This window comes from Pholcus phalangioides, unplaced genomic scaffold (assembly GCF_987345545.1).
Source record: "Pholcus phalangioides strain wild (caught in Gottingen) unplaced genomic scaffold, Ppha-v1.0 ptg000004l_1, whole genome shotgun sequence".
NCBI classification, from domain to species: Eukaryota; Metazoa; Arthropoda; class Arachnida; order Araneae; family Pholcidae; genus Pholcus; species Pholcus phalangioides.
Window position 1 is genome coordinate 24,257,159 of NW_028301597.1, and position 16,220 is coordinate 24,273,378.

Consider the following 16,220-nt stretch of genomic DNA (forward strand, 5'->3'; position numbering starts at 1 on the left):
ACCTGCAGAATTTTTCGTCGTCTTCAGTCATGATACACACGCCTCGGTTATTGCAATAATCGCAGTCCTTGATCTCACCTAATAAGATAAGAAAAACAAATCGGAAGAAACCAATCAGTTCAGAGGCAGTGAAAAAAGAAAGGTTTTGTTCTTCATTTATTGAAAATATTGAAGTTGAATGATTAGAAAGCAGATAAGAGAGGGTGAAAGTTTGGTAATCAATAAAAGAAGTTTCTTAACCGGGGATCCGTGAAACTCAAGAGTTTTCTGGGACGAATACGAGCCCCTCTCCTCCTTAAAAAGTCTCACCACAAAGAGCAACAGGCCTACAAACAGTACGAATATTCGGTCATTACACTTCACTTCTGAAATAAAGATGGCAGCACTGAAAAATCATACACAACACGAACTCAGACTGTTACGTACACTTCCCATGTAGGTAGTAAATTCCTTTAGGCACTTCCATTCCTTCAGATAGTAAATTTCCCACGGCGATAGACCTTTGTTGCGCTCGGTTTGATAGAAAGAAAGTACAGGGGTCTAGAGCCGGTGCGCCACAGTGGTGGTCGGCTGAAGTTGGTTTTCTGTTGCTCCCAACCAGGGCCGTCATTTCAACTTTTTCCAGGGGGGGGGCAAATTTTTTCCGGGGAGGTGGGGGCAAAGAACATGCACTCAATGTTTGCATATATATGTATATATTAGTATATATGTATACCATTTTTAGTGTATTTCCAAAAGCCAGGAGGGCAACGCCCCCCCCCCCCCCCCCAATGACGGGCCTGCTCCCAACTTCAAGGAGTGAATGAGAGCTAACCACCCCCTTTAAAAGTCTCGCCAGACATACCCACATCGGTGCAAATATTCAATCAATACACTTCACTCACAATTTGAAATATAGATGGCAATACAAAAAATTCACACATGAAACACTATATACGCACTCAGGCTATTAGGTTCTTACACTTCGCACAACTGAATCGGTAGTATTGTAGTAGTAGTAGTAGTAGTAGTTGGTAGTACTCAATCGGTGTAGCCCATGGCGATAGACCGGAGTTGTGCTCGGTTTGAAAGAAAAAGTACAGGGGTCTTCACAACCTTCTTCGGGTCACGAGCACTACTTATGCTCAACATCAAACAAAAAAGCACTACTTATGGCAACGTTGACATACTTATGCCTGAAATTTACATTAATTGTAATCCTTTAATGAAATTTTTACAGTGTGTTTAATCGAAGCGTTGATCAAGTGCTGTGCTCGTGAGCATAAAATCGGACACGAGCCTTGTGCACTTTTGATACTTCGAGGAGCACAATGGTGCTCACGAGCAACAGGTTGAAGATGGCTGCTTTAGTACATGGTTTCCTAAACGTTTTGTTCACAATCGTGGCCCTTCTTCAAACTTTTTTGTTCTAATCACCCCCCAACTAAAACCAACCCATAGCTTCTACCACCACCCTGAACCACTCCCTCGTCCCCCTCACTCTAGGGGGCGATATTGTCCACTTTGGGAACGCTACTCTAGTGGATATAATTCTGATGAGGATAATAATGATCTGATGATGTAATTCTAAAAAATTCCACTGTTCCATTGTCTAGAACAGTGGTTCTTGACTAGGGACCACTACCCCTTCGGGGTCCTTGGAGAAATTTCGGTGGGATCTCTTTGAGGATAAAACAATTAACTTATTGTTTTTACATTATTATGTGCTGAAAATTATTCTGGAAAGAGATCCGTGACTTTCATCACTAACCACGGGTTCTGGTCTCGCTTTGAGGGAGGTGGGGGGGGGGGGTTACCTGGCGTCATTTTATTTGCTCGGGGGGAGGGTCCTTTCGCATATTGCAAGACATCAATAAATACGGATCGCAATGGGTATTGCGAGTACCGTTATATCGAGGTTATACTATATAATAACATACCCGAACAAATCCTTCCAGGTAACAAAGGCTCCAGATCTTGGTATCCTTCTTTACATTCGCAAGTGTAAGTACCTGCCAAGTTGACGCAATGCGCACTGCGGGAGCAGTCGTTGTAGTTATCGTCAGCGCATTCATCGAAATCTAAATATATACAGCAAAAAAATATGTATTTGTATATTAAATGACATGAATATATCAGTATCATTGATAAGGAGTCATTGGCATCATTGGAACCATTTGCCTCAGCGAGATAGTATATTCGTGAATACCACTGACTTCTATCTGCATGTTGTATATCCAACGATATAGCGTTAAATTGTTTTTCCTACGATAGCATGCCATATTTTTGGCATCCAAACGATTGAAGACTCATTAACAATAACGGAGGGAGCATAACTTGAAACTAGAGTGTTTGAGGTATTTTTTCATTCGCACCATTTTTTTTTCAGTTTTTTTATGAAAATGTGATGGTTGAATCAAATACCAGGTAGTAAGACATATTCACGTTTCAGATTAGCGACGACTGCTGTAACATCTTATCTTATGGCCGACAACAACCAACACTACCTATAGAACACGGCCTCCGCACGAAGCTCGTGACGTCACTGAAGAAGGCCATTTCACCTATTACCATTGGATATAGCAAGATGACGCATGCGATATCTTTAATTTTTTTTTTTTCAGTATATCCAACGGCAATACGAGAAATGGCCTTCTTCACTGACGTCGTCCGTCACAAGCTTCGTGCGGAGGCCTTGTTATATAGATGGTATTGCAACAATACGGGATGTTAGTTATATTGCCTTGGGGCAATTTACGACCTGTACTCTCCTAAGGGGTGAGTTGAAGAGGAGACAAACGCCCGTCGTAGTACCTCATCACCATAATAGTGATGAATAGAAATACAACGTGCTATTTGATAAAATTAGGAATTAATAATAAAGGGAAATCCTATAGGTTCCCGTGGACCCACAGAGACCAATTCCGCGTTAATACTGCAACAGAAAGATACTGACCTTGAACATCCTCGACCCTCTGGATAATGGGACTGACGATAGTGGTATTAGTGGAGATGGCTTCCGAAGCGGCTGCTTCTAGTGACTGGGCGAGCTCATCTTTGAGTTCGAGCTCCGTGGTGGGCTTGTCAGCGGTCAGGGTGACCGTCAGGTTGACTAGAACTCCTTCTTTACTTCTACCCGTGTTCGATATTCCCAGAACATTCGTCGATACGTAATTATCTCCGACGGATGACTGTTTATAAGCTTCATCAACCTTCAATTAAAAACAAAAGAAAATTGAATAAAATTCCTTTTTTTTAAACCCGATAATACACTTTCTTAACAATCAGGGGGAAAAGATAATTAATTTATAATTTTTGAAATTTAACGATTAAACTATGCGATCCTATTTAAATTTTTTTAAGGGAATTTATCAGATTCCAGGATCGAAACGGAAATGGCTTTTGCTCAGGAATCGCTTTTTAAAAGTCAATTTCGTCTCCACAAAATTTTTTTTCAAAAAAAATTTTAAATGCTTAATAAATTAATCTTTCTTCGAAACTTCGGAAGCAAGAGTTTCTCTTTACTAAGTTTTCTTTTCTTCCCGTATTTTATCACGTACTTTAGGATCTAATCTAAAAAGACGGCATAAATTTCGTAACTGAAACAAAAATTTCTCTTATAAGAGGAAACTTTAGAAGAATTTCTTTTGCAATAAATTTCCTTAAAGTTAATTAAAAAAAATTATAGTTGAGTGTCTTTGTATTAGCAATAATAAATATGTTTAGAAGTAGAACTGCAGAGAACTTTTCTGGATTTTTCCCCCCCCCCGGTAGTTATTATTACAGTATATTGGACTCTTTGTTTCACCTTATGGCTCAAACGTGAGCCTGTCCAGCACCTCCTAGAGATAGAAGGCCTACGTGGTCTGCTTGTGACGTCAGTAAGTAGTCCATTTCCCCTCTGAATATTCAGGGGGAAAAAAATTTGAGGAAAATAAATGATCTCGGGCTCAGAATTGGCGATTTCTATGCCCCACATCCAATCACTGTCGGGTATTTGTAAGCCAATCAGGAAGATTCTACGCCAAAATAAGAAGAAACGAAATAGGTTGCCGTGTTTCAAAATATGGCAAACTTGCTAGGTAGTCTGAATGACGTTCATGGCAAACTATGCAGAGGCCTTCTATCTCTAGGAGGTACTGGCCGATCTCCCCGTTGAAAAATCTCAACACTGAGAGCAACCGGCCTGCAACGGTATACTATTCAATCATTACACTTCAAGCATAGTTAGAAAAATTGATGGCAGATGGCAGTACTACACATAACAAGCATTACGCAGAAACAAACTTCGCGTTAGGTTCACAACACGTACTTACACATTCCAACATGTACCAATTCGTTAGAAGTTCCGCAGAGGAAATTGAAAGCGGTGCATGTCTTATTTAGTAGTGGTACCACAATGCCTGAATGAATATTATATCCCTTTCAGACACGAGCATTCATTTTCTGGAATTTTCAAAATGTTTTTGCATTTTTGATACCCAAAAAATGCATTAAAACCATAAATGTAGGCACCTATTTATTTTTCCAACGTTTCTCAAATTTTAATTTTTTTTTTTACAAAGAAATAATTCATTTTGTGCCAAGATAATGTGCCACTGTGGTGTCAAGTGGTCATAGTGACGGACTCGTATCGCCTGGATTAGAACCCCCACCATCGCCACTGTGGTGGTCGGCAGAAGTTGGTCTTCCGTGGTTCCCAACACCGGGGAATGCGAGCCGATTTTCCCGTTAAAAAGCCTCGCCACAGACACCGACACACCTACAAAACAGTACAAATATTCGATCATTGCACTTCACTCACTTCACTTCTGAAATATGGATGCCAACACTGAAAAAGCGGACACAACAGTAGATACGCACTCAGACTGTTAGGTAGAGTGTACCCCACACACTTCCGGCACAACTCACTAGGTAGTAAATTGCCGATGTCGATAGACCTGAGTTGTGCTCGGTTTATAAGCTAAGATAATGCAGGGAATATTCATATAATTTCCAAGTCCAAACTTACAGAATCCTTGAAGTCAGGACTTCAAATGTTATACGGAAAGAATCGTCGCCGAGTAATTTTCAGATTTCCAAATAAACGCGAGTGGCGCCATGGGTAACAGCTATGTGTTATCAGCACAGTGTACGATTTGACACATCTAACAAGAAAAATCATAATTAGATAACCGTATGAAAAGTTTGTTTTTTTCCCCACAAAAGTAGGTCAACACCACTCGTGCTCGTACATGTTGTATCTTCGAATTTCGAGCTTTATCCGTAAGTCGAAAAATTATTAAAAACTTTTTGTCAAATGTCGGAAGGTCAATATTTCGCCAAAAGCGCCAACCGTTTCGATTATTTGTAACTCGAAAAGTCCATAAGTTGTGCCACCAAAACCACGTGGCTTGGTGGCAAAAATGTCGGAAGACCAAAATTTCGCCAAGAGCGTCAACCATTTCGATTATTCGTAACTCGAAAAGACCATAAGACCAAATCCACGCGGCTTGGTGCCAAAAATGTCAGAAGACCAAAATTTCGCCAAAAGCGCCAACCATTTCGATTTTATTCGTAACTCTTTGTAAAATTTTGATTAAATCCACGCGGCTTAGCTTTATAAAGGTACAGTATTTTCTTCCGAAATCTGAATTATTTACCAAAAATATTTTTTGCATAAAAAAATACATTTTTGATCGTCTGGGGGTGGGGGGGGGGCATAAGCTCCCCTATGACTCTTCCCTGCACGTCTCGTCTCTGATCTCAATATGCGTTAGGAGGTAGGGGGGCAGAGCTGAAGAAATTTTGCGTACAAGGGGGAGGAGGTCAAAAATGAATAAAAATCTGCTGATATAATACTTGAACGGCCCCTTAAGAGATATTTTTAAACAATCCATAAAATCATTTAGTGTATTTCTCAAGCGGGGGCATAACCTACTGACTAGTGTGTCTGACTTTGTTTTATTTATTTAATATATATTCAGCTTATTACCTGAACAGTGTGTCGTCCGAATTTGGTGTCGTTCGCACCAGTAGAATTCCCTCGGGAACGCTCTGGGTTGAGGGTGGACTTCAATTTCAATAACCCTGTACGTCTTCGCTGATACATCTAATAGATGCAAATGTATCATCGCGTTTCCTGTCACAACGTCTCTCTTCAGTTTGGAATTCTCGGGGGAGGGGGATCGGGATTACCGTGAAAGACAATGTGTTTGAAACATGCATATTGAAATTAGTTTGGGTCAGATTGTAATTAGATAATTTCACACGAAATTGTGAATCCCTCTTGAAGTAGAAGGAGACGATTCGATATATGAATCAAATCCTAAAGAACCTGTTAGGGATCCTGATTCATTCAGTGTATATACGGATTGGATAATTTAACATACAGTCTATGAGAATTTGTTTAATCAAATCTATACAAATTATATGTGCTTTAAGCATCGGAGTGATTTACGAACTGTAGATGAAAAATCGTTAATGAACACTTTTAAGTTTGCTATAATTTAGATTTGCGTTGCTATACCATTTCGGTCTCGCGGAACCCCTGAAATTATATCCATGCTCTTGAGAATTTCTACGGTGTGTAGCCGTTTTCAAAAGTCTAGGAAATTTCCGAAACTGTTTGTCAACGCTATTCCTAGGGGGTACGAGATATGTCTAAAGGTAGCCCGGTTAAGATACTTTGCCATACACTAGTGATTCCCAAACGGGATGCCGAGGGATATCGCGACCAAGAAGTCATCAATGGCGTTGATTAGAGGCGCAATATTGAACAATGGTTTTCGATTATACACCGTACAAGGTTTCCCTGTAAGTTCTAATTCGGCTTTTATCTCGTCATCCGTTCGTCGTAGAGATATGGTTCTAGCCATAGGCGGTGTTATGCCGCCCGCCCCCCCCCCCCAACGTCAAAGGTGTAGTCGACTGATCTAATGTATATATGAATTGACATCATCATCATCATCATCGTGCTCCCCAGCAATAATGACCGTGCCCCCCCCCCGACTTCCAAGTCTGTGACTTTAAAAAAAAATGCTCAAAATGTGTTCCAAAATCTCTCTGTAACAGTTTCAAGAGTGAAGCAAATACAGTGTGTCACATAAAAAAAATCTAAATTTTTATACGGTCTCCCGTCTTCAAAAATCCAATTAGAAAGTTGTTGCCCTGTGCCTCCCGAAGCCAACGAAAACATTCTATGTTTCTAAGTGCAATATTCGTTGAGATATTCGAATTCAAAAATCGCTGAAATATTGAGGGAGAAGTGCATAAATGAGGGAAAGAAGCGTTGCCCCCCCCCCGTTTGTTTTTATGCTGTTATTTTCTAACTTTTCCCCGACTTTCAAATTCAAATATCTCAGCGAACATTGCACTCAGAAACATGGGAGTTTTTTCGTTGGCTTCAATGGAGACAGGGCAACAACTTTGTAATTGGAAGTTAGAGGACAAGGGGACCGTATAAAAATTTAGTTTTTTTTATTATGACGCACTGTATCTTTTTCACTCTCGGAAAATGGTACATGTGGTGATTTTTGAACACATTCTGAGCTTTTTTTCTAAATTAAACCCATACGACGAAAGGTTGAGGAGATAAAGACCGAATTATCACATACAGGACACCCCGTACACTACTAGCTCGTTTGATATTACTTTTAACACCAGCTGAATATGGATTGCCATTTTTCTTCTTGGTTCTTATTTGTAAATTTATGGATATAGTAGCCAGTCTTCGGGAAAAGCTTCGATATCTTACTAAAATGTAAAGCCAATTAGGGGGGGGGGGGAGAAGGTCCCGATCCTTCAATGTTCAATGATATTATAGTGTAACATATGTGCTAATGAATATCGAGGATGGATGCCCATTAAGCCTTTACGCCAAATCACAAATAAATGTTTCATTTAGCAAGTATAGAAAAGATCAAACTCGCCAAATAACGAGGGTCTCCAGTGTTTACTAAAGATTGTAATATAGGCTCGTATGGGATGATTTCAGTTGAGGGGTGATAAGAAAAAAAAATTATCGGAAAAAGTGGCGGGTAGGACATAAAAGTTCGTAAACTGGTCCATATTCGCTATTGCCGCTAAATATCGGTTTGATTTGGCAAAATTTTTCAGTCTGATTCGCCAAATTGCAAAAAATTAATGGAAAGCCAGCCCGAACCCTGTACTTTGTTCACATGTTATTTTGATGAGAGAGTCAATGAAAATGCTTCACACTTGCTAAATTCACACGCGATGAAACTCAAACAGTTCCCGATAACTGAGGAAATGACCACTTACCGCTTTCCTTGCAGTTGTTGTGAGATTCTTGTAAACCGGTGATTTGGTGTCGTCGAGTTCTGGGTTGTAGGATATCTCGTTTCCACCCATTTGCAATACTCTCAGCAGCACAGTGTACGATTTGACATCTAACAAGAAAAATCATAATTAGATAAGCGTAGAACAAGTTTGTTTTTTCCCCCACAAAAGTAGGTCAGCACCACTCGTGCTCGTACATGTACTCGTTGTTGCCTGCTTCGAGTTCCGAGCTTCGTCCGTAAGTCGAAAAATTATTTAAAATTTTTTATCAAATGTCGGAAAGTCAAAATTTCGCCAAGAGTGCCAACCATTTCGATTATTCGTAACTCGAAAAGTCCATAAGCTGATCATTCGTAAATCGGGGGAGTGGCTATATTAATCTTCTTAGAACTGAAAGTGGATCCACACAGGACTTGCGTGGGTCAAGGAGATCATATGGTTCCAGGGGTCCTCAACACATAGCCCGCCTAGCTCTTTGGTAATATGTATATAGCGGCCCGCGGGTATCATATGATAGCATGTCAAATGTTGCCCTCTCTGTATTAACGGTTGAAGGCTCCTGGCTTTATTTTATGGCAATACCACTTCAGCTGTCCGATAGGCTTCGTCTCAGGTAGAAAGCGTCTAAACAGCATCAGAGCCCCCTCCCCGCATAAAGTGATTTTTTCTGAGGCCTCTACGTGGTTAGATATAACTCTGTACCAGTTTACATAGGGGTCATTCAAATATTACGTAAGCAGATTTTCAGCCATTTTTGACCCCCTCCCCCTTGTCAGCAAAACACTGAGCCCCTTTCCCCCCCCCCCGTCAGCAAAATTTCGTCAACAGCTTAGAATATTTCATATCTTCAAAAAGGGGTGGTTGATGACGTAAGCAACTTTCAAACCTCCCCTCTCCCCTGTCATCAAAAGTCATCAAATCCGAAACCCCTCCCCCCTCGATGCTGACTTAATACTTGAATGACCCCATGCTTACCAATCGAAAATTGTAACCGGATCTCATTATCATGAGGCTCCCCCCCTCTTTTCACTTGAGGGGTCCGGACCGTACAAGGGTGGGCCCATACGTTAAGGCGTACAATGTGTACAGGAGGATTGGAGTGAAGCACCAATGGAAAGCAAACAGTCAACTGTGCAATCGTCGTGGCTCGACAGGAACCTGTTTAACGCAACAACAGGCAGGGTCTCACGTGCCACTGATTCGTCTGAAGTACGTTGGGTATCTCGTGGCTTATCATTACATTCACTGTGCTTGTAAGCTCAGCAAGCAACACGAGTACATGTACTAGCACGATCGGTGTGGTCTTCTTTCTCTTAATAAGTCAGTGAGTGTTTTGTTTGTAGTACTATTACTTCAGTCAAAACAAGGCAAAAATTCCGTAGTTAAAAGGGGAGGAGAATAAAAACTCTTACCGATACAATCTTCAGATCCTTTCTTGAAGAAACCAGGCCTGCAGTGGCAAGACCAGGACCTGTCTGCGTTCTGTTTGCAAACCTCTTTGTTTTTCAAGTTGCATTCTCTCGGGCATCCGTTCGTTGCCGGCACCAGGGCTTTTCCTGGCTTCCTGAAAGTCGTTTTTCGAGTGGTGACCTCCTTAGGAGGAGGTGCGTTCGTTGTCGTCGTTGGAGGTTTGGTCGGGAACAGCTTCAATGGAGGCCCTGTATGGGCTGGCCTGCTCGGGGCCTGTGTCGTTGGCCTGTTGTTGGATTTGAACAGTTGAATCGGTTTTCTGCCTGGGGGTGGTTTGACCGCTGATGGCTTTCCGGAATCGCCATCTGAAGAATATATTGCATTATGCGTACATGATGTATTCACAATTTCATATATATAGATAGCGATTTCCGCTACTAACTTTGTATGTGTTTTTTGGTCGGTTAAGTCTAGTGATCTCTATACTATCTGTACATTTTTTTTAAATTCTTCGTATATCTTTCTTTTATATAATGCATATTTTACACTGAACAGCGAAGATCTATTTAATTCCCACTGCATTGTTATATTTAAATTGCATTGTTTTTATTAATTTCATTTTTACATATTTTTTGAACAGTGTTCATGAGATTTCCACTGCTAATGTTTTATTTCAATCCTAAAATAGTCAGTGATGTTCTTTAGATTCCCACTGCGCTGTCACAAATAGTGGAAACCACCTTTTGTAAATGTTCTATAACAAGCCATTGAAGTTTTTTAATTTAACAAATGTCACTTTTCTATTCAGCATATACAGAGTGATTCAAATAAGATGGGGAAAACTTTAAGAGGTGATAGTACACACAAATACAAACAATTGTCATCAAAGAATGCGTGGTTTAACATGAAACGCAAATGCGAAAGCGCGTTTCGAAACGGCCGCTACACAAACGTTAAAACGACATTCCTGCTGAAATTTATCGGGGGAAAAGAACGCCATGCATACAAATTTAACTTGAAGAAGAAGAAACCGTATGCAAATCTGCGTCACAATGAATAAAAGGCGCGGACACTAGCCCTGTGAAGTTATTCCGGCGTGCAACCGCGCGCGTGCGCGTTCTAACAGAAGTAACGTACGTGATAATGGCGCGCCCTATCGGCGTTTGTTGTTTCGATTTTAATTATCTGTTATATGATCTCAGATTGACGATTGTTTTTATATATATATATTTTATTTTTTGTTGCCATCGTCTCTGAGGCAACAATGTTTTGTTGTTTATAATAAAACTTTCCGGATACACCCATCTTTCGGGAACGCTTCGATATCTCTCTGAGATGGGAAGCGGGGTGTGTCCGGTCTTCAAAGGTCAAAGGCGTGCCCTGTAGCCTAAAATTTCATTTCAGACCATGCATTCTTTGATGAAAATTGTTTGTTTTTGTGTGTACCACCTCTCAAAGTTTCTTCCCGTCCTCTCTGAATCACCCTGCATAAAATATCTATAATTTCACTAACAGTGATGTTCTTTGACTACAACTGCTAACTTCGCATGTGCTTTATTGGCCAGTGAAGTCCAATGATTTCCTATGCCATGCATATCTTCCTTACTTTAGTATTTGATTTGTGTTAATTCCTGGTCGGACTGATGCTGAAAGTTCTCCCAGTATGGTCTATCCATCTGCTTAAGTTGGACAGACCATGGCGGGACAAACCGAGCGAGGACAGAGCGGGGACGATATTCTGGTCTGATGGTGGTGGAAAATGGATTGGGAGAGGCACACAAGAGCTGGTCCGATTCTAGATATGAAATTTCTTGTTAAATGAAAAAGACGTTTGTCATACTTACCGGCAGGTGGCTGGTTGTTCATTGTGCTCAAAGTTCCAGCATCAGCTTCGGTGGGCTTCAGAGCTTTCGTCGGTATAACCAAAGTCCTGACAACTGTCGTGGCTATGGAATTGAATATGAGTGTGGTCGTCGTAACGGTAGTCGTGGATTCAGATGGTTGGATGGTCGGGATAACTTGAACCGCTTCCGTCGGTTCCGGTTGGGTTCCGAGTATCGTCCTCGACCCTATGATAGTCGACACGAACGTCCTGGGCGGTATCGTCGTGGTGAACACGGACGTGACTGTGTACGGGATGTCTTCCGACTGGTACACGGAGCTCGTGGTTAGTGTCAGAGTGAGCACACTAGCCACGCTAGTGACGTACCTAGTACCCGGAGGATTGGAGGGACGGCTCTTCGAGTCCACTGGCTCGTTGACAGGGAAGAATATCGTCGTGGCACCGGATGTCGTTGTCGTGAAAGACGGTTGGATGCTGCTGGATGATACGGTGCTGTCGGAACCGAATAGAACTGGGAAGGAACCGAATATCGTGGTTTCGCCCCTGATCTCACTGTTTCCAGCTTGACCTGGAGCTTTGGATTCCGTATCGATGAATATCGTCTCCACGTTCACGTTAGGGTCTTTCTCGGGACTTCCGGGAGACCTCTCGGATCCAGCAACCGGAATCTTTCTGTCAGGTAGACCGAAAAATATCGTTTCGATCCCGGTTATTATAGAGGTGCTGTCCGATGTCAGTACCACGGGTGTAGCGACCACTTCGCCGTCAAAAGAGCTTCCTTGGCTAGATACAACCCTGTCGCCTTCAGTTATGAAGTAGATTGTTTCGTCCGGACTCGACGTGGGTTTCGAGCTGATTGGTGAACCATCTGATTCCACAACGCTTGTCGGTTCGATGAATATCGTGTCTGTTCCGATCACTAAGCTTGTCCTAACATTCGCTACCTTGCCTTCCTGTGCTTTCAGATCCGTCTTATCCCTGTTACGGTCCTGGTTACCACGCTGTACAGGCGTGAAACCAGACAGCAATATGCTCGGCTGTAGTCCTCCTGCCGGCCTTGGAAGTACCGTCGATGGTTTCTGGGTGCCTCTACCCATCGCCCCGATAGGAATGTAGACGGGTTCTTCTGCGTTGCTGACCGGCACACCGCCAACTGGTAATCCTTGGCCATCGTGATTCGACGCGTCACTCGTCACCTTCGGATCAGACAGACCAGTGATATTTTTGTCTTTGTTACCAGCGGCGAATAGATTCACGATGTCCTTTATTGTTTCTCCGAGATTTCCAACGAGAGCAGTGTTACCTAAGACATCTGACAAATCAATCACGGCACCCGGTTTTATACCGAATGTCTGCGTTGCACCACCACCGGCACCACCGCCTCCGCCTTGACCTCCTACGACTCCGCCTCCAGGCATAGCATGGTATGGTGATGTTGGAATCACGGGCATGTTCAAGTGGGGCAGAGTGGCCAAGTGAGCGTCTGTTAGCCTTGTCGTCGCTAAATCGGATGCCGTCTCGCGTGTTCGTGACCCATCAACATCCTCGCTGATCGTAGTACTAAAACGTTCCGTCGTACTTGGAGGTTTGAAGCCACCAGATGCCACCGCATATTCGGGTAAAGCTGGCGTAACTGCAAGATTTGCGTTGATAGATGGCTGTGATGCAGATGGAGACATTGCTTGTTCCGGCACGATGAAGTCCGTGAACAGTATGTGAGTTGCTCCGTTAGCATCAGTGGTTGGTGTACCCACCAGCACAGAAGGAGTGATGGATTCGATGTACTTGTAGCTTATTTCGGGAGTGCTGCTGCTGTCCACAGCCTTATTTCGGGCGGTTGTAGTAAGAAGGTCCATTGGGTCCCTCGTTGTTATAGTACCATCTGTACCACCGAATATAGAAGTAGAAACTGCGGATACAGTGTGCTCGATCCTAACATCTGCAGTCTCGGAAACAGACGGCTGTGCTGTCACAGTTGGCCGCCTTGCACCGTCAGTTGGAGTTGTCTCGATCGTCACGTATTGCGTGACCACGGTTTCGCTGTCGCTGATTATGGTCTCCGTACCGCGGAATAGCGTCGTATAATAAGTGTAGGTTGTATAGAAAGTGAGAACTTCTGTAGTTGGTGACAGTCGAGGGATGACGCTCGATGTCGTCAACGTGTTCCTGTCGACCTCAGAAGACCGTTCGATCGTCGGAGGAGGAGGCGATGAGGTCGAAGTGGAGCTAGTTATACCAGCTGCGGGAACAGGTACGAACAACGTTATATAAGACGTGGCGACCTCTTCTCTACTCGAGAGAATGGTGCTAGAGTCCTTGTACAGAGTGGTGAAATAAGTTAGCGTCGTGTATTGCGTTTTCACGGATGGCACCAAGTCTTGGTAAGTGGGTGTCGCCGCTTCCGCCCTAACAGTAGAAGAAACCTCTTCGGTTTCCGGCAAAGCCTGTGAAGAACTTGGCGCGGGTCGAATCACTTCTTCAGTTGGACGCGTCTGGTCGACGATCTCCGTAACGATTGTCGGAACAACTTCGGTAATAGTGGATAATACAGCTTGGCCAGCGCTGAATAAGGTCACGTAATGAGTTGTCGTCGTCTCCGTCATCCTCGTCGAGTAAATAGGTGGCTGCGCCGATGATGGCTGAAGAGCTGGTGGCTGCACGGGTAGAGTCAGCGTCGCGACTTCCGTGACCACTTCCTCCAGAGGAGAGACTATCGATTCCGTTCCTCTGAAAAGAGTGACGAAATTGGTGACTGTCTTGTACAGTGTCGTCTCGGTGGTAGTAGCTGTGGGTTGAATATCCGGGGTTCTGTTCTCTGGTGCAGCAGTCGAAGTCGGTAGTATAGTCTTTGTGATCGTGTAGGTTTCTGTCGATAACACGACAGATGAATGGAGCTCTTCTATCGGCGTTACGATAGTCTCGGTGCCATTGAATATTGTGGCGAAGACGGTGTGCGTCGTGAAGAGCGTCGCACTGACGAGTTTCTCCGAAGTGTCGATCACGGTCGTTGGACTGACGTCGTTGGTCTTTTCGATAGCGTTTTCGATCGGTTGTGTAACGGGGATCGTATACACATTCGTGACGACTTGTTCGGATCGCTGTATCGAAGGAGTGCCGTCTCTGAAGAACGTCGTGAAGAAAGTGAAAGTCGTATAGAATGTCCTTGGTTCGTAGGCTGTGGTGTATCCCTTGTCCATCATCAAAAGAGCGTCTGTCAGCGTCGTTGGTTTCAGGGTGCCCGACGTCGGAGTAGACGCACCGTCGGCATCGCTGGCTATTATCAGCGTGACTCCGTTAGAGACTTTGGTCACCAAATTCTGGCGACCGCCGACGTTCAGCTGGTTCGCCAGAGTCTGGGCGTTGTTGAAAACTTGTACCGGCAGCAACGTCTTCGGCAACGTCAATCGTTCCGTTGGATCTGGAAATAAATGAAAATTTTTATTTATTATTATTATTTTTTCTCATTTCATACCGTGCACCGCCCAGGCTCTATCGACCATTGCCAATATTAGCTATTGCCCCTGATGAGAAGCTGGACGATGTCGGGATACTTTATTATGCATATATAATACACTAATATCAAACACATTAAAAAAAAGTAGATACAGATTTAAAAAGTTACAATTAAAAAAATTCCCAGTGTAGAAAATTTATGTATATGGGTAGTAGCTTTAGTGAACCCTTTGTGGTTTACCGTGACCACGCCTGGTCTTCTCGGCTTCGGGGCTAGGGTGAGCTCTTCGTACCACTTATATAAAAAATGTAAATCATCACCTTCCATATAATTTTGATGCTTCGAAACGTCGTTAATAACCTATGCTGGGGATATTCAGGATTAAAATCTATGGCCTGGGTGTTAATCTGCCTCCCCCCCCCCCCCATCCCATTTCTTTTATAGCCTATGTCGCAACCTCAAAGCTTGTACAAATCTTGTAGTTACCTTAATATACTCCTGACCATCACGTTTCTGTAAAAAGTTGTCAATAGTTTTATACAGGGACAGGGTGTCCTATAAATTCGTAAACGGTTTGAAAATTCATAAAAATTGAATGGTATATTTGAGAATGTAGTTTGAGGGAGAAAAAGTTATCCTCACGAAAGGATTTTTTTTTCTGTAGAGAAAAAATTTTAGTTAAAATTTTTGATGATAGGGAGTGCTGCACGAAAGCAAATCACATGAAGTATACAAATCAGAGGTCTACAAAATTCCGGCTGTACGATTAATTCAGAATTTTCCTGTTGCTGGCACTTGCAAAAGGTTTTCATTGAGATGTTGATATTGGTGGATCACAGCAATGTGGATCGATGAAGTTGTTTTACCACAGCCATGAATCGCCGGCTGAAGCTTTGCGAATATTTTGACACAGAACAGATTGAAGAAATGTTTGGTTCCAATCACATATGCCAGACATATTTCCCTGTGTCTGTCAGACCAGACACGACCCGGGCACTGTTCCTTCCGGGATGTAAGCGGACTTATATCCCTGGCACTCTATCGACAAAAATGTGAACTGAAATTTTTTATTCTGTGCAAAAAAAACTTCCTCGTGAGAATAACTTTATGGCAAACCGTATTCAAATATACAAATTCCTTCAATTTTTATGAATTTTTAAACTACTTACGAGTTTATGGGACACTTTAAATATTCTTATATTGTTTTTCTCACGACAGTTTTTCCAATCGAAACATACGTCATATGTATACCTA

General features: G+C 42.7%; 1 protein-coding gene across 1 annotated transcript in view; it reads right to left on the bottom strand.

The window, feature by feature from the left end:
- LOC149086951 (uncharacterized) overlaps nucleotides 1-16,220 on the bottom strand; it is a 173,353-nt gene that overhangs the window by 24,167 nt on the left and 132,966 nt on the right. The window contains exons 9-14 of the mRNA XM_089231158.1: nucleotides 11,514-14,930; nucleotides 9,672-10,034; nucleotides 8,242-8,369; nucleotides 2,936-3,191; nucleotides 1,920-2,060; nucleotides 3-78 (exon numbers count right to left, since the gene is read on the bottom strand). Coding sequence (XP_089087284.1) covers nucleotides 3-78; nucleotides 1,920-2,060; nucleotides 2,936-3,191; nucleotides 8,242-8,369; nucleotides 9,672-10,034; nucleotides 11,514-14,930 — 4,381 coding nt within the window. The remainder of the gene's footprint in view (nucleotides 1-2; nucleotides 79-1,919; nucleotides 2,061-2,935; nucleotides 3,192-8,241; nucleotides 8,370-9,671; nucleotides 10,035-11,513; nucleotides 14,931-16,220) is intronic.